This window comes from Chaetura pelagica, unplaced genomic scaffold (assembly GCF_000747805.2).
Source record: "Chaetura pelagica isolate M959 unplaced genomic scaffold, ChaPel_1.0 scaffold85, whole genome shotgun sequence".
NCBI classification, from domain to species: Eukaryota; Metazoa; Chordata; class Aves; order Apodiformes; family Apodidae; genus Chaetura; species Chaetura pelagica.
In genome coordinates this window covers 3,489,551-3,508,961 of record NW_009953505.1, presented here as the reverse complement: position 1 = coordinate 3,508,961, position 19,411 = coordinate 3,489,551, and the positions used below count along the sequence as shown (strand labels likewise).

The following is a 19,411-nucleotide window of genomic DNA, read 5'->3' as shown; positions in this document are numbered from 1 at the left end:
ACAGCTATTTTTACTTAGCTTGAGTCTCAACTATTGCTGTCTCAACTCTACTGTCTGTGCCGGATTCAAGACGTATCCTTGGGATATATTTCCAAATTTAAAAAAAAAAAGAGGAAAAAAATCAAGCTTCCACCATTGTAAAAAAGTTCCATTAAGTCACTCACATTTTTAAATGTGTTATTGCCACTTGCAAGGATTACTCCAAAGGCTTATTTGTCTCACTTTCACACAGATAATGGGCCATTACTTGAGAAGAGGCCCAAAGAGCATGATTCAAACCATTTAACTTCATGGCAGAGTAAGATCATTGTATGACCTGCCCCTTTCACATTCCCAAGATTTTATGTGTGTGTATTCTTCAATATTCACAAGGAATTTTAAAAACTATAGACTTTTTAAAGTCTTTTTTTGTACTTCTTGGCTCTAATCACCAGATTGGCCAGTACAAAGATGGCAGGCAATAGAGTATCTGGCTTTGGGAAGACACTTTCATTATTCCATTTACTTGCAGAATATAATATACCAAGAGGAAAAAATGGTATGTAGAGCTAGACAGAACATGCATGCCTGTATGCACACTACTTTTAATGACAACAACAAAATCACAGTGACTTTCCTAAGTCACTTTAAACACCTAACAAACCTACCCAATAAGCCTTGATTAAATACCACCAGAAGCCTGAGCCAGACCTAAATCCTACATAAAGTTCTAGACATACCACAGACAGAATATAATATACCAAGAGGAAAAAATGGTATGTAGAGCTAGACAGAACATGCATGCCTGTATGCACACTACTTTTAATGACAACAACAAAATCACAGTGACTTTCCTAAGTCACTTTAAACACCTAACAAACCTACCCAATAAGCCTTGATTAAATACCACCAGAAGCCTGAGCCAGACCTAAATCCTACATAAAGTTCTAGACATACCACAGTAAGAACTGCAGAGGAAAAAAAAAAAAAAAAAATGTTCTGTTTAACATTCCATGGTCAATATATGTATTAAAAAAAACCCAAAACACTCCTGACAGAAAAATCATGGAACTTAAGTAACAGTTTTTAATGTCTCCTCTGAAGAAGAAGAAAAAAAAAAGCAAGCAGTGGAGGGAGGAAAGAAATCAATTACTGAGAAGTGCCCAGATACAAGTAAATAGAAAATACAAGATATTTACACATGAATGGCAAGTTAAAATAGACTGTTCAGTGTCTTTTGTACTCATCAATGCAATCACAACTGAAACAAAAACATCCCTGTATATGTTTCTTTCATGCCATACAACCTTACAAATTATGTTTGGAAAAGCAGTGGGAAAAAAAGTGAGTATGGGTATGCTTCAGAAATTACTATCTTCTGCTGTCCCCTAGTGGCACTGTAACTCACTGTGCCTCACAAAACTGATCAAAGAATATTTTCAACTGTAGGATTCACAGGCTACAGAACAGAAGGCATCAATAGAAATTAAAAGCCAGAATAAATTAATTTTGCAGACAATTGCTCCAAGTACCTCTTATTTACTTAGAATTCCTGAAACTAAAACCCAGAGGAAAATATTGTGACCTAGAATTTTAAATTACAGACTTGCTAAGAGATTGTGACAAAAACATAGCAAAAAATATTTATGGGCATGGCGATGATATTGTCAGTATTTTAGGAATTCTGTTACTAAACTTGTTAAGACTTTAAATAATTATTTTTAAACACAATTAGCTTTAAAATGCAGAAATAGCTTCAAATCACTCCAATCATAGCATATCTTTCAAGTTAAAAAAAAAAATAAATCAATATATGTCATTTCTACTACAAAGTAAAAGCATTACTGGGCAACACTCAGATTTTCTTGATCTTACTTTATCATAAATCAAAAACGCAGGAGTGGCAATTTATGTTCTTCAGTAGGATGAAATGCAAGTGAAATGTTACTTAGAGAACACAGTGCTCTTATCCACTTATAAAACAATCATTACCTTTCATCTTAGATAAGGCTTTGCAAAACTGTAAAACAGATGTGGGAACACATCCACGATAGTCAAAAGGTTTCTTGGCCCCATCCTCAAAATAATTTATCTCAACTTTCATAATTACTTTTGTATCACAAAATAATTTTATTTCAAAAATAAACAGTATTTAGCATCCCAGTTTTAATTACAGTTTAACACAGTCTCTCAATTAGCTGAGATATTTAATTTAGCTTTCATTCCATGCAATTACACACCCTCTTAACCCATGAAAATTTGTAATTATCTCTAACCTCATTAATGAGGTCTGCTAAACTGCAGTTCAGTTTATTTTTATCAAGTCTCTAGAACACAAGCTTCTCTACCAACGAGCTACTGAAAACAAGTGAAGTTTCCTACTCAACATTTACGAGTTCACTGAGAAGTACATTCTCAATTATCCATATCTAAAACTGCATTAGCACATTTACTTAATGCATGGTATTTAGTTAAAATGAGTAGACATCTCCCTTGTTTTATTTTCAAAGATTGATTTCATGCTGTTAAGTTCACTGAACAAATCTCTTTCAAGGACTGCTTTACTTCTTACATAAGCAATGACAGAAGGCTGTATGTAAAAGGTAGTTGAAGACATCTTCTTAAGGTTGCAAGGCTAACATCTTTGTCAGAATGACGTTATATTAAAAGTATTGTGACAAAGGCACATTATTTGTCTTTCTGTAGCTGCTTCCCCTCTCTAAACCTACTTAAAATTGCTCTTCTCAGCACCTAATGAGAACTGGGACAAGGCCTGAGGACGGTAGCTCCAGAGAGGTGCTTTACCCCAGTGACACAGCTCAGGACAAGCACAAGCCTTCCAGAAACTGCCATTTAAACAATGTCAAATAGATTGTTTTCCTTTCCACGATGACAGCATGCCATAAAAAAAAATAATAATAAAATCACAACCCTTCTATCAAAGTCACAGAGGATTCAAAAAGAAGGGAATGAAAAACCCAACAACAGAATTCTAACTAAACCTCTATGCTTTTCTCTCAACTGAGATGCAAGAGATTACATCTAGATTTGAATTTAGCCAAGTAGCTACGTGTTTTATCTAAATAGATTAAACATTCACTAATTTTATTCGAAGTTTATTTCCAAAAGCATTTTTAAAATTATTATTCCCTTCTATTATAACAGGTAGATCAGAAAACGGAGGACATAGGAAAGAATGGGGCAGAAACATTCCCAATTACAATGACAACATGGCTAGAACTTCCACATTCTGAAAGAGGGCTAAAGTACAGACTCCTGTCACAGTCACCAAAATTTAATGCCATCTGATCCAGAAAGATGGATTTCAGACTCCTGTAGTGCAGAGTGCTGAAGTTCTGCTCTAAGAGACTCTTCTGTCATTAGATTGACAGAATGTTTTAAGTCCTATTGCAAACAAATTAAATTACGTACAAACTGTAATGCCAGGTCATCCTTCAGATAACTCCATATCATTTTTTATCTACTGAACTTTACACAATAACAACTCCTGCTTCTCTAAAAAAAAATCTACTACTGAGGTCAAGGACCAGGCTTTCAAGGGTAACTCTCTTTCAGCATAAAGGCTTAGCTACAAATATTTCAACTAACACTATCCTTAAGAATATGTCTACAAAACACTCAGAAAAACAAGAACTTAACCTGTAATTAACATTATTTGGTTCCTTCCCTCTCAAATTAAAGTAAGGAAGAAATATTTCCATTCTTTTGAAGAGTCTTCAATGGCACAAAGAAATTGGATCCACAGTTTAAAGCCTTAATTGTCTATAAACGGCAGTGGCAAAACAAGTTTTTCCATCACAAACATGCTCAACTCAGCCTTTGAAGTAATTCTGCTAAGTACAAAGGAAGATTTTTGCTTCCTCACTACTAATCTTCCCTGATCAGACTAAACAACTGGGCATATTTTTTCTGTCTGCTGTAAGGAGTCTCTGATGCTCAATAAGAAATTAAGGTAAACCATTACTCTTAAGTAATCAAAAGGGTCTTTCAGTGATAACAGCCCTTCTTTCTTTTCAATTTGTATGTTCATATTTTCAAGTGAGTCTTTAGCCATTTATCTGTCCCTAAAGTGATCTAATTTTAAACATTAAAATATAAATGAGAAATGAACACAAACCTGGCTGTTCTTCCCACTCTGTGGATATATGTGTTTGCATCTTCTGGACAATCAAACTGAATGACCCAGTTCACTGCTGGAAAATCTGTGTAAAGAAAAAAATTAAAACTTAAGCTCACTTTACTTAAAATTCTCCTATTCAAGAGCAACATGTTATTTTGCAGCATTATTTTCTGTAAGAACCACCATTTAGACCAATTTATAGACATTGGGTTCAACCTCTGAAAAAAATACAAGATTAATTGCATGTTTTAATATTTCATAAACAATCATCGTCTTCACCAAAGAAAGCTAAAATTAACAGCGTCCTCATTTCCTAAATTATGACAGTGTACTAAACGTAATTTCACACTTGACAAGCACAGGAATGCTTTGTGTAACACAGATAATAAATCACCACTACATTTAACAATTAAATAACAGTATCTGACCCCCTTTTCATCTACAAGTATCAACGTCCTGCTCCACTGGAGTTTGAAGTTAGCTGTGGTGAGACACAACTGTTCACATGCAGAAGTATCAGTCTGGGACCTTCTACGAGGGCTACAACCTGCTGAGAAGGGATGGAATCCACCTCTCTAAGAGAGGCAGAGGAATCTTTGGCAACAGGCTGGCCAACTTGGTGAGGCAGACTTTAAAGTGAAGGACCTGGGGGGAGGGATCCCAAACAGCAATGACCATTCCACTATCACCACTATAACAGATTGGGGAATATACCAGGCCAACCCAAGTACTGCAAGATGTGCCTCAGCTGTCCCCTTAAATGAGAACCAAAAGATCAGCCTCCTGAAGTGTATACACACGCAGTCTGGGAAACAAACAGGAGGAACTGGAGCTCCATGACCAGTCAGACAATTATATAATCACAGGAATAACTGAAACATGTTGGAATGACTCACAAGACTGAAGGACCGTGATAGATGCTATAGGCTGTCTGTAAAGATAGGCAGGGGAGAAGAGGTGGAGTCACACTCTGTATTAAGGAAAACCTGGAATGTAAAGAAGTCAGCTATGTTAAGTGTGGCAGCCCTATTGAATGCCTCTGGGTCAAAATCAGAGGGGTTGTCTCCAAGGGTGACCTTACAGTAGGCACTGTTGCCGACCCTAAAACCAAGACGATGTGATAAATGAAGTGATACTCAGGTCACTTGGGAAGCGCTGGGCCAACAAAACCTGGTCCTTATGGGTGACTTAAACTACCTAGACATTTGTTGGAGGAACAACAATGCCGTTCATCTGCCATCTATCAAGTTCCTAGAACGTGTAGAAGACTGCTTCTTCACACAAATGTTGGATGTGCCAATCAGGAGTGCGGCACAGCTGGACTTACTACTCACTAACCAAGAAAACCTGCTCTGTAATATCTGTTAGTGATAGACTTGGCTGCAGTGACCAGAGTTTTGTGGACTTCAGGATACTGCTGAGCACAATTAAAGTTCATTCCAGGACAAAGGTTTTAGATTTTAGAAGAGCTAACTTCAGCTGACTCAGGGCTCAGTTGGAAGAGATTCTGTGAGAAGCTTCCACAGAGAGTAAAGGAGCTAATGAGCACTGGGAGTTTTTCAAGAAAACTGTCCTAGATATGCAAAACCTGTTCATCCCCTCTAAAGGCAAGGGAAGTTGCCTGAACAAGAGACCCCTTTGGCTTAACTATGAGCTTCTGGGTCTCCTCAGAATCAAAAGGCAAATGTACCAGAGGTGGAAAAGTGGAACATTACTGGCTGAAAATTACAAGGGTATTGCCGGGGGATGCAGAGATGCAGTTAGGAAAGCAAAAGCTCAGCTTGAGCTCAAACTGAGCAGATGTCAACAACTTCAAGAAAGGGTTCTTCAGATACATTAACAACAAGCAGAAAGAGAGGAATCATGTTGGCCCACTATTAAGAAGGAGAGGTGAACTCGTCACCAACAATGCTGAAAAGGAAGAAGTCCTCAACACCTTCTTCACCTCTGTCTTTACCAGTGCTGTCAGGTCCCAGGCCATAGGAACAAAAATCCAGGTTGATGCAGACACCAACCTGCATTCAGTGAAGGAGGAGTTGGTGTGTCAACTATTATAGGAGCTTGACCTGTTCAAATCAATGGGTCTGGATGCCACCCACCTGAGGATATTGAGAGAGCTGCTGATGTCATTGCAAAGCTTCTCCATAATCTTTGAGAAGTGGTGGAGACTGGGAGATGTCCCTGAGGACTGGAGGAAGACTAATGTCACCCCCATCTATAAGAAAAATTCAAAGGAGGATCCAGGTAATTACAGACCCATTATCCTCACTTCAGTCCCTGGGAAAGTCATGGAGCAAATCCTCCTGGGGACTGTCCCAACTCAATTGAAGCACATGATTAGGAAAAGCCACCAAGGCAGACCAGGGGACAAATTGTGCTTGACAAACCTGATCCCCTTCTATGACAAAGTAACCCGCATTGATGTAGGGCAAGTGGTGGGCATTGTCAATCTGGACTTCTCCAAGGTTTTTGATACAGTCCTCCACAGCCTCCTCCTGGAGAAACTGACTTGTTATGGCCTTGACAAGTGGTCTGTGTGGCGGGTGGGGAACTGGCTGACAGACCATACTGAGGGGGTGATAGTAAGTAGTTCCTCCTCAAACTGGCAACTGGTCACAAGTGGGGTCCCCCAGGGATGAATTTTGGGCCCAATGCTGTTTAACATCTTCCTCAGTGACCCGGGTGTTGGGATCAAGCGCACCCTGATGAAGTTTGCTGATGACCCCAAGTGAAGAGGCTGACACCTCAGAAGGAAAAGCTTGATGACCTAGACAGGCTGGAGGAGTGGACTAGCAGGAACCTTATGAAGCTCAGTGGAGAGAAGTGTAAGGTCTTGCACCTGGGAACAATAACCCAGGAGTACAGTTCAGACTGGGATCCTTCTGGCTGGAGAGCAGCCCTATGGAAAGGGACCTGGGGGTCTTGGTGGTTAACAGGCTCAATATGAGTGAACATGTGCTGTGGAAGTGGTAGATTCCCCCCACACTGGACAGTTTTAAGTCTCAGCTTGACAGGGTGCTGAGCCATCTCATATAAACTATAGTAGTAAGTAGAAAGGTTGGAGCAGATGACCCTTGAGGTCCCTTCCAGCCTGGCATTTATGATTCTATGATAAATATCTAATGTGAATGACATCATTAAGAAACATTTTTTAATTGCTGCACTTCATCCAGCAGCAGCAAGTCTGTAACTACCCAACCAAGCACATCCACATTAGATTCAAACTAGTGAGATTTCAGCAATGCAGAAGGTACAACAGTTTTCATTTCTGCCTTCCATTTTTACAGCATCTTCCTTTCTTTTTTAGCATACTGACAAAACCTTACATTTTGGACAACAGAATTTGCTATCTGAAAGAAAGATTAGACTCCTGAAAGCAGTCTTGTGCCATACTCAAATGCCCCCAAGAACTAAGGAAAAAAAAAAAAAGCCAAAAGTACCCACAGAAAATACAAAGTAGGAACAAAAATAGGAAAGAAACCCAAGCCAAAACAAGTCCTATAAATATTCTTGCTTTTTCCCTCATTTATTTTTCTATCTCCTTAAGAACAGAGTCCCATAACAGCATTCATAGTTCAGACATTGAAAATTCTTCTGGTTTTTATTTTCACATACTGGTAGGTTAGTAATTTTTCATATCATTTGGAAAAATCCACAGGATACAGGCACATCAGAAATATTTAAAACTGCTGAAATCTTGCCTTAAGGCATGTAGTAAGCAAATACATCACTACTTCAATTTTCTCTCATTTCAGATATTTGTCACAAAATATGGTTGGAAAAACCAGATCGTCTACAGACTTAAATAAATAAACAAACAAATAAATTACAGCTGCAACTGACTACCTTGCTAACAAATGCCATTACAAAACTAGTGACAAAATAGGTCTTTCCAAGACAAAAAGAAAAAATAACCCCAAATGAAGTGGGCCTCTTCAGTTAAGACACAGTAGAACTCTTAGGTAGCTTACCTCTTTGAGATATGAGCTCTTAAGCAAACCACAGATTAATTTCTTATCAACCAGGTTGGTCTTCAGGAAATACTATCACTGATAATGGTTTAAAAGTCTAAGACCATCATTTTGTGAGGAACTATTGCTTCTCTGGGTACATACCCAAGCCACGAGCTGCAATATCTGTTGCAAAAAGTACTGCTGCCTTTTTCCGAACAAAACAAGTGTAGACTTCCATTCTCTTCATCTGATGCTGCTTGCCATGGAGTGCCAGTACAGGAAGACCAGGTTGAAGCTTACAGAACACTCTGAATAGATACTGGACCTACCCAACAAATTAGAGGAGGGGAAAATTAACCATTAAACTTGTTAAGATCATATCCAGTACAACAACTGACTTAGCACATCAAATAAAATACACTTTTCTCTACATCACAGACAAAAGATGCTATTTTGAGACTTTGTCACACACCCAGGTACTAAAATGGGAAATGAAATGTAGCACAAGATTGTCAAGCCTTCCAATGACATTTCGTAAATGAACCAGAGTAACTAAAGGACCTTCCTGCATTGAGTCTGGGTAGCTCAGTTTTCCAGCAGGCAAGCCCAGCATGACATGCCTACAGCAGCAGGTGATGTCTGGTTTCTCCCAAACTTCCTGTTGCAAGCTAGTCCAGAATCTCCCCTCTCTGGTGTCTTGACATCTGCATGAGTATTTCTAATAGTTTTAAAATGCTACGGGAGAGTGTAGGAATATCCATACCTCTTTACAGCTTGCAAAAAACACAATACTCTTCTTTTTCAAGTGACTTCTCAGGAAAGAGTACAACATGTTTACTTTTTGCTGAAGCTCACAGACAACATAGTTCTGGTCCAAAGTTGCAGGGGTACTAAAGAAACCCAAAAAAGACATTTTGATACCATTAATTCCTAAAACATTAAAATGAGAAAGAAGAGAAAGGGAGAGAATACACAGGCACACAATATATACAAGGACGTCTGTCCTTTCTTTTAAGACAAGAGTGTTTGACAAATACTCAAAGAGAAGAAAAAAAATTTAAAATGTCAGGCTGGAAAGTGATTAAACTTTGAGGAAAAAAATCTCAGCAGCTCCATTAGAAAACTACTCTTGAAAGATGAATCAATTTTCTTACTAAAAGCCAGTGAGAAGAAGGGGATAACTTTGTACAGTATTTCTAAATTTACTTACTATTAGCAAGCTAAATAGTTTCCATGTCTAAGCAGTGACATTCAAATTGCCTTGACTAAAAATGCAATTTTGCCTATTAGTTTGATTAAAGCGTCTTTTGAGCTTAAGGCAATGTCAAAGCACAGTCTAATGCACTCAAAAAAAGCATTGATGTACTTCAACTGATTACAGCCTGACATGCAAAGAGATTCTTAAGCTCTGAATTGTCATCTTAACTCAGCCTTCCATTCTTTACAAAAGAAAACAAACTAAAAAAAAATAAATTCTTCAGCATATTCGTCCTTGAAATACATCTACATGTTCATCTGTCACAGTTCCTCTGCCTCACCCTAAACAGATCAAGAGTATTCAAAGTTACTTTATTACAGGTAATGTCACCCTCCCAAGGGGCACAAGACACTGCTCCAGTTTTTATTGTGCCAGTTACTTTGAATTATGCCTTGGCACCTTTTGCTTTTTAAGTCTTTCAGAGGAAATTGTTTTCACAAGGCAATAACCTATTGCATACTAAGACAGTAATTAATACTTTCCTCTTTTTGATTCAGTTTGTCTAATTGCACTCTCCCAAATATAAAACAATTAAATGTAATTTAAAAGACACTTGACAAAAAATGTGAGATCCATGAAAAAGATGTATATATATATTCAGTCCTCAAAATGAAGACTACATATAGGCTTGTACATCTTCTTCTGCTATGAGGCCACTAACCACATAATTTTTTTCAGACAATCAGGCTTACTTAAGATGCCTTAATAGTACAACTGATTTTCAAAAGGTATTTGCAGTATAATACATTGATGGTGAAATTAAATATTTAAAACTGCCTCAGGATTTAACCTGGTTCTGCTGCTCATTTTGCTGATGATTTCTTATTTGCTCTTGGGAAAGCTATCTTTATTTCTGAGCTTCACATTTCTCCTGCACCTTATATATAGAAATACATGCATTAAAAAAAAGTCGTATGTGTTCATAAGCAATTTGATACTGAGATCACAGAACCCACAGAAATGCAATATATTAAATAACATTCTTCACTTACATTTCAAAAGAAAAAGAACATGCCAAAAAAAAAAAAAAGCTTTTTTTTTTCAGTTAGTGACACATTAAATTTTTTGAGCTTGGCAGACCACATACTGCACTTCTCACAAGGTCTTGCCATTCTGATCCCAACTGTGTGGCATTACAGCTTCATTATGTGTGCACAGTAAGTCCAGCACATCAGGAAACCACAAGACTCACTGAATATGGACTAATGCCATATGCTTTCCTTTGGGTACCTAATCCTGAATACAGAAACAAGACTGTCATTCTGCACTTCCCCAACAGAGCAGCATTTCCTTCTGATTCAGGGGACTGACACTTAGAGAAGCAGTTCAGTAGAATCACTTCAGTAGAATCACCATCTGTTTAATTCGACACAGGAAAAAAAAAATTATCCCAACATACCTGAATTTGGCTTTCTCATGAACCCAAACATATTCTGGATCTTTCAAACTCAGCCGTGCAAGATCCTTCACAGATTTTGTTTGTGTTGCAGAAAAAAGCAAGGTCTGGCGTTTCTTAGGTAGATTTTCTATTATTGCATTCATTGTATCTGCAAACCCCATGTCTAGAATTCTATCAGCTTCATCAAGAACTGAATTGAGAGACAGTTTGAGAAAACCTGGTTTTAGTTTTATTTATATATATATATAATCGTACACCAAATCAATATAGTACAAAAATCCATGCCCACCTAAACTGAAGAAATTAACTTAATTACTGTATATGACATGATTCTCTTTAGATATTCATATACTCCGTAAAACATGTTTTTAAAAAACCTGCAATAGAAGTGATAGGATTTTCCACAATCTATGTAGTACAGTACTCAGCTTCACACACTGAAGCATAAAAGATCAGCATTTCCAGTAAACAGTTCAACAATTTGCAGACAGACTGCAAATTACAAACTCCCTGTCCTGTCACTGAAACAAAACTATGGAATGTAAAACAATGCTGTGCTACTAATGACAGAGCAAGTCTCCTGCACCTAAGCTGAATCTGCCATTGAAACACAGAGTATAAAAAGAGTAGCACAGAGAGAAAGCTTTAAGAAAAGGGCCTGTGTTCAATGTAATTCTTGTCTAGCTTCCATGAGTTGTACTAAGTGTAGGCAAGCATAATTTCACATTTCAACAGCTTCATTAGCTTCTTAATTGCTTTTATATTCCTCAAGCTATGCTAAAGATTATATAGTTCCCTGTGGCAAGCAAACCATCTCATTACACTGAGCTTGAAAGGAAGAAAAGAAACAATGTTAACAATACTAACAAAAAAATGAAAAGACTATCTCTCTTAAAATTCAAAGAAAACTGTTTTCTAGAACTGGCTCAAAATACGCACACCGTGATGGATATTCCATATAGTTAATGATCATGTCAGGAAAAATACAACAGCCACAGCCAGAAAGGTAAGGCCAGCATTAGCCAAGGGAGATCTAAAGGATTATATGGAATACCATGTTTGGTTTTGGGTCCCTTCTTATCATCATAAAGGAAGGCAAGCTCAGCAACTATTTTGAGAGAAAGCACACACAAGAAATGGGCTTTGTTGTTTTCTTTTTTAATTTGTACATGTGTGAATTTTAATGCCATTTCATCTACATACCACGACTAGGATAAACTTTTTACTCAAGGACATGCTTCACACAATAATGAACTGCTACGAAATATTTTTTTAGTACTTTCAAGTTTTCAAAATACCTACTCAACATTTGCAGATCAGATGCATAGAAATACGAAGTTTCATCCATGTGCTGTAGAAGCCGTCCTGGAGTGCAAATCAGCATGTTTATGTGGTGGATTCTTTCAGTCTCTTCCTTCAGATCCTGAAAAGGAGTTAAACCATCTTAGCTCTAGTTGTTCTCACTAGAAGCTCAGTGCCAGAGATGGCCAGGCCAGCTTAATCTGTCAACAGCTTTTAGAAAGAGCAGTCAAGAACCAGCTTTCCTCTTTCTACAGATACACCGCATTTTCTTCAGCATGCTCACACTCGTGGCTTGAGTGAAAAGGATTTCAGATTAATCTAAATTAACAGGATAGTCCTGAAAGACTTGGCAGGAAGGCTCCTCCAGTCATGTAACCCAGAAGGACTGTAAATACGCAAAAGCTTCAAAAGACACAGCACACCAACAGGAAAATGAGTGGGTCACTGACAGGTTCCCATTAACTACTCATTCCCTGACTTCATTTCCAAGGTTTCCTTCCTAACCCAGCACTTAATACAGCACTCATTTTTGCTTCCATGCAGCAAATACCAAGAGAGGACCCACCTTTCCTCCAATGATGAGACCAGCTGAGAACTCATGATTCTTTCCCACTTTACGCAAAACCTTGAAGGTTTGATAGGCCAGTTCCCGGGTAGGCGATATGATCAGAACTCCCAGACCATCAGCTGAAGTCCACTGCTGGCGATACAGCAGCTCCAAAGCCTGAAAAAACTACAAGTCTCAGAAGGAAAAGATGTAACAACAAATTTGTAACAAAAAGTGTCACAAAAAAGATAAAGCCATGCTATTTAAAATAAGACTTGAGGAACCATTACTATACATGTCACATATTATGACACTTACTATAGCAAAGTTCCCCAGTACCACTCTGTAACAGACAGTAATGGGTGGTAAATAATAAACATTTTACTGCATAATTAATCCTACTGTGCTAAATTCTGGAAATTAAGCCTTAATTATGTATACAAGACTAGAAATCAGTGTAGAAAAAACACACTCATAATGTCCTGTGGACACCAGAAAGAGAATGAGCAACTAGAAGAAAGTCAATTACTGCAGCTATAATTCTGATTATAGACTTGAAGCAGTACTACCTACACATGGTATATACAGAGCATTGCAACTAAAGTTGCCATATACCACAAACCAGGATTGTTCCTCCTGCTATAAATTTGCACCACAAACACTCTCTTAGTCAGCTAATCCCAACACCAAAGATTTCATAGGTATGAATACCTAAAGCATTCTGAAATACTGAAGGCTGCTAAGTATCGTTGTACAATTCATTTTTTTCCACTCTTCATTTCTCCAGATCTTTTCTTACCACTTACCCTGCAACTCTTTTAAAACAAGGTTTGTAAAACTAAGTATTTCTAGTCCTACATTAAATAATTAGGTAATCTCACTTTTGTTTCTCTAGTTCACAAGACTGTCTTCTGAAGCCAACAACATTTTTTTTTCTTTACTAATAGAAAATAGTTGAGAAAACAGCATAAACCATAAATCTGCTGAACTAAAAAGGGTATTCAAAACACCTACTATTGTTCCCGAAGTTACTGACAGAATAGGCTCTAAAGAAATTTATGCTCACAAAAATACAAATCATGTTTAAAGCAAAAAAACCCCACCATGCCTCTATAATCATAATATGGTAAGTTTTGTATCCATTTATGTTGGCACTTTAAGAAAACAAACTTCTCAATTATACTTTCAACTTGAAGAAATGAAATATAGAGCATAATAAAGTAAAAGTAAAGCAGTCAAGCATTTATCACCCATGACAGGGGTTTTAATCTTGTTTTCCTTCTTCCACTTCTATTGCTGCTGCACCTGGAAGTGATTTTTACGGAGTCCACAAAAGACAACAAGGAAATGGAAGTGCACCATCACTAAGCTTAATTATCATCAAGGGTCTGAGTTGGAAGGGACCTTAAAGACCATCTAGTTCCAACCCCCCTGCATGGGCAGGGACACCTCCCACTACCCTAGATTTCTCCAAGCCCCATCCATCCTGGCCTTGATCGCTTCCAGGGATGGAGCTTCCACAGCTTCCCTGGCCAACCTGTTCCAGTGTCTCAACACCCTCACAATGAAGAATTTCCTCCTAATGTCTAACCTACATCTCCCATTGTCCAGTTTAAAGCCATTACCCCTTGTCCTATCGCTACATGACCTTGTAAAATGCCCCTCCCCAGCTTTCCTGTAGCCCCTTTCAAGTACTGGAAGGTGCTATAACGTCTCCCCAGAGCCTTCTCTTCTCCAGGCTGAACAGCCCCAATTCCCTCAGCCTGTCTTCATATGAGAAGTGCAAGCTTGCTCTATAAAGCCCAAATCCGAAAAATGTTAAAGGGGTGAAAAGCACCCATTTAAAAACAGTTGAAGGAACTGAAAATATTCCACCAGTTCATCATTATATTATATACACTTAGTTTTCAAATTTTAAAATAATCAGACAAGTGCAGTTGCACCAGGAAAACAGATTCCTGAAAAAAAAACCAAGCACTTCCTAAATCACTCAGGGTCTACTAATGTAATGTAAGGATCCAAATAGAATTTCTAAGTGTCAGAATATTCCTAGGGTCAAGAATTTAATTATTTTGGAACTTCAAGAAGCTTTATTAAATTAGTATCTTGGCTTTCTTGGAACAGTTGAAGGCAATTAAACACCTTCTCCCAGGATCTATTAAGCTAAGCTGTTTGACATCAATGGTTCCCAGATAATTGGCTTAAGTACAAATGGAGGATGTAAATTACTTACTGGGACAATAAAAGCCAAGGTTTTGCCTGATCCAGTCTTTGCAGCTCCAAGTACATCTTTACCTTGTAAAGCCAAACCTATGGTTTGTCTCTGTATCTCCGTTACCGCACGATACTGAGCTTCCTGCAATCCTAGTATTTGCATTGTGGGAAGAGAAAAGTGGGTGTGGGAGAGGGGGGGGGAAAAAAAAATGTTATTTTTGCCTTGCCCAGAGCTGTATTTACCTGTTTACCAAACACTGTAAATGGCATTACTTATCTAAACCTTAAAGAAAATTAAAAATAATAAAAAATCAGCTGCAAATATACAATACATTCATTTTTACTCAAAATGCTTTTAAAAAAACTTCTGTACTTACCTTTTAGGGTTTTCTTTGACAACGGAAAATCCGAAAACCTCTGAATTTCACTTGCATTTATCTGAAACAAAAGTAAATTTCATCACTGCTTCCACTCTAAGCATAACAGAGAGACTAAATAGCATTCTTTAAGCTGCTCACCAGATTCAACAATTTCTAACACTTAATTTTTTTAGAGCTGTCCTACAGGGTACAAAACATACTACTGAAAAGGTAGTTCGTTGTCCTGACACCTGCTCATTTACTTCTCTGTATGCATCCACTTCTACAGCATCCTCGAGAGCTGTTAATTATATACACACACAAAACCCATAAGAGCATGTGTTTGAGTCCAGGAGCTCGCTGAATGATTTACAAAAATGTTGAAATGTCAAGTAGAAATTCTAAGAAAAATGTAATACTTTTAAGTTCGTTCTAGCTGATAGAAGACCATCAAAAGGTCTGGACAGGTTCCACTGGCAAAGTTCTTAGCAATCAACAGCAGCAGAACAGAAAAACAAAAAACACAGAACTCAGTAAAAAAAAAAAAAATTGACTACTGTATCTATAATGCCTGAGCAGATGAAGAGGAAGGTAGATTACACAGCTCTGAATTCAGAGAGCAGCATCCATAAACTGAGATTTCCAAATGTCAAACTCTGTGCTTACACAACTTGTGCATTTCTAATAGGTATCATTTATCTCTTACAGGCTGCTGAACTCAAATCTTCCAACAAAGGGACCAAGCAAAATAGTCCTCAGATGTTCCTGAGAGCTTGTGATAACAATTTCAGAGAAGGTCTCAAATGAAGAGCATCCGAGCTGTCAGATCAGCCTTTTATCTCATTAAAGTATCCAGCCTTCTGCAGGCTCTGCCTATCGCAGAAAACTGAACTATTTTATTTCCTGAGGGTTTATACCTGTTTAAAGCATCTAGATCACAACACTACTCTTTTCAGCCTAGTTCTCTCTAGTACAAACAAGAAAAGTAACATAATGCAGTAATTTGATTTCTAGATAAAATGCTGTAACACCTTTATTAAAACTCGCTTTTTGACATATTTCAAGACAAAGGTCTTGCAAGGTAGATTTCAAACTTTCATTGTGTCCTACAAGAGCAATTAAACTTTTGCCAAATGTTACTTAGAAATATTAAAGATTAATTATTTTTATAACACCTACTTGTGCTGAGAAGCACATACTTCAAGCTAGTATATTTCTGGAAGGGGAGGAGCTCTTATCAAAAACCACCATTAAAAAGTCTTTTTTTGACTTGCAAAAATTGGGATTTCTGACAAATATTTCCAAATTTGGATAATAACTTTTAAGATACATAATATCACATGCAATACTACATATTTGGCTTATTTTCAGTTGTCTCATTTTGCATGCTGAAGGATCACAACTGAGTGACATACACAGGTTCAGTTTAATTTCAACCAAGAGACTGTCCACATAGGAAAACAGTATGCCTCCAGGAGAGAAAACTATATTACTAATATGAAAGAAGAATTCAAGCAATCCGTTACGTGCAGCCAAAGGGATGGATTTTGACAGGTTTCTGACACATGAAACAGGCTACTGCAGCAATGTGAAATTGTTCTAAAAATGGAGGCTGCAGAAGTATTTTAGTGGTCAACTTCTTTTTAACTCTGGATGACCCGGTAAGATTGGATGCATTCATCACAAAGGAATCAAATACTGTTCTGCTCTTCTACCTTAAACTTCTCTAAATCAGTTTTAAAATTGTTACATGCATAAGCCTAGCTCTTTTAAAGATACCCAAGACTGAAAGGTAGTGAGAACAGCATTAAAAGAGCGAGGCACAGGAATGTTAGGAAAGGCCATGTCACAAAGCATCCTATATTATTCCTCTTCCCTACAAACTTCCAGGAGCACAAGAGTTATCTGCTGTAGTACCCTTCATATTCCAAAAATGCTGGTTTATTTTTAAATAAAGTCCAAATGGCAGGAGTAAGAAGGACTGGTATCAGAGGTTGGTCTTCTGACAGTTCTATTTCATATCACCATTCATCAGTGGAAAACAACACCAATTTCTACTTATTTTGTTTCCCTATTGGAAGTTATTACCTCTGCTAATTTGCTGGAAATCTGTACTCTCTCTAATCTGCTCTAGGTGAGAGCAGCCAACTCACCTGAAATGGTATTCTGATCTAACTTGTCTAATTTGTCATAAAGTAGATGAGGAAGATTTCACACCAACAGCTGCCCAGCACATCAGTTAGCAACCAATACTTTTCGTGAACACAACTGGATGGATAAGAATGTTCAGCAGCAGCCTTACAGCTGGGCAATGACATCACTGGATTAACAAATTAACAGATCACCTATGACAACATAACACAGAAAATGATCCCAAGATTTGGGCACATTGAAAGTACCACGTTTTCTCTCTATGCTGCCACACATTCACCATCACATGCCAACCAACGACCAAGAAAAAAAACTAAAACCAAAACAACCCCCAACTTTGTTACTGGATCTCTCTTTATTATTTTTTACTTTTGTGTTGTTTAACCACTGCAGTCATTCTCACACTGGAAATTATAGACAAAACACCTTAAGACAGAGGGCATGCAGGATACTCCTGCATTCAGCACCCATGCTACCCCTACTCCATGCTATGTGCAAGATGACAAAAGCACACAAAGACCTAACCCACCCAGTCAATGTTCCAGAGACCTCAGCCAGTGCCCCTCACACAGGTTACCAAAGAGCCTCTGAATTCCCTTGTCCCTAAGCAGGGATCTGCCTCATGCAGAACTCACTGGAGACCCCTGAAGATCCAAGCACATGGCACTTCCTCACAGTTCCCACCCTCACTATAACCAGGGACTGCAAAACAAGAGATAAGAGAAGAAAGCATAGCTAGATTTTTGCCATAGTACCCGTAGGTAAAGCAGCAGCCTAACTAGCAAGGGGCACTATCAAGTAAACATAACTTATTATCAAACGTCAAAACTATCAGGGCCTGACAACATGCAAAATTAATTTCACTACTCATGTCCCCGTCCGCCTTCAAATATACAAAAATACAAAGCAATATATTGTATAGATACTGCAATTTGATATATAAGCAACAAGCCACCTTATTCACAAACTGTACACAGCCTTTGTGAAGTTGCTTTAACTCAGTTTCTCTTTCTCGCTCAGACACGCACCCTCCACAGACTGTGCAGAGTTAACCATCTAAGTCTTAGGACATAACAAGCAGTCCAGCAGTACCCACTCAGAAAAGTGCAAGCTTCTAAAAATTTGAGTAGTCAGCTTTCCCAGGCAGCACCTAAGTCCCTTCTTTCTATAGTGACTAGAGTGATATTGCCAAAACAGGATAACTCAAAATTTATCCACAACAAAATGTATTAATCACCTATGTAATTACTGTCTTCCATTTTTATCATAAAAACAATAAATGTTAAGTCTGTTTTTTCCCTGAGAAATAAATAAAACAGTAATTTGCCCATCTCTGGAAGCATACAGTTAGCTTTCAAACCAGAAAAGCCAATGATTGTGTGAAGCTTCAGAAAACTAACTTGATGAATCTTAACCAAAGGAGCTATCACAACCTCTTCACAGTAACAGACATTTCTTCTATACCTCTTGTCGTTACTTCATGCTCAATCAAATTACAACCACCAGAAAGCCCCTACTATCAGCTACACTGAGTGCTGTGTAACCAAGTACAACTAACCAAGTACAACTGCCACGCTCCTCTCCAGCAGCAGCTGCAAATTCAGCAAAACTTGGCAGGACACAGAGCAACACCACAGGCAGAGCACGGCAAAGCCATTATTCACGATTACAAGTAGCTTCCAGGGATCAGTGTAGCTCAAAATGAGCCATCTCCCAGAGGAGTTAAGAGAATCCAGGTGACAAAACCAACGCCACTGCCCCTCTAATATTCAAATACCTATTTCCTGACTTGAGGTTAATCAACATACTCTTCTAGCATGATGTTTGCCCGCAGGGCATCTTCTACTGAGACAAATGTATCCCATCTCCAACCGCGTGACATCCGTGCAGCCTGGGCAGAAGGACCGAGTGCCACTGGTCCCCAAGGGTCACTGGTCCCCAAGGGCCACTGGTTCCCCAAGGGCCACTGGTCCCCCAAGGGCCACTGGTCACAACCGCGCCCACCATCTGCTTCAACCTCCTCCTGGCTGCGCTCCCAACCACCCCTCCTCTCCCGAGGGTCTCCCTGGCAGCTGCTCTTAGCCACTCCCCGAGCCACCGGGAAGGGG

At 38.4% G+C, this 19,411-nt stretch overlaps 1 protein-coding gene across 1 annotated transcript in view; it reads right to left on the bottom strand.

Annotated features, from left to right (window-relative positions):
• The window catches only part of DDX10 (DEAD (Asp-Glu-Ala-Asp) box polypeptide 10), a 184,051-nt gene that overhangs the window by 141,863 nt on the left and 22,777 nt on the right, over positions 1-19,411 (bottom strand). Inside the window, exons 3-10 of the mRNA XM_009999431.1 lie at positions 15,171-15,231; positions 14,813-14,943; positions 12,598-12,756; positions 12,033-12,153; positions 10,731-10,920; positions 8,837-8,963; positions 8,236-8,398; positions 4,118-4,202 (exon numbers count right to left, since the gene is read on the bottom strand). Coding sequence (XP_009997733.1) covers positions 4,118-4,202; positions 8,236-8,398; positions 8,837-8,963; positions 10,731-10,920; positions 12,033-12,153; positions 12,598-12,756; positions 14,813-14,943; positions 15,171-15,231 — 1,037 coding nt within the window. The remainder of the gene's footprint in view (positions 1-4,117; positions 4,203-8,235; positions 8,399-8,836; positions 8,964-10,730; positions 10,921-12,032; positions 12,154-12,597; positions 12,757-14,812; positions 14,944-15,170; positions 15,232-19,411) is intronic.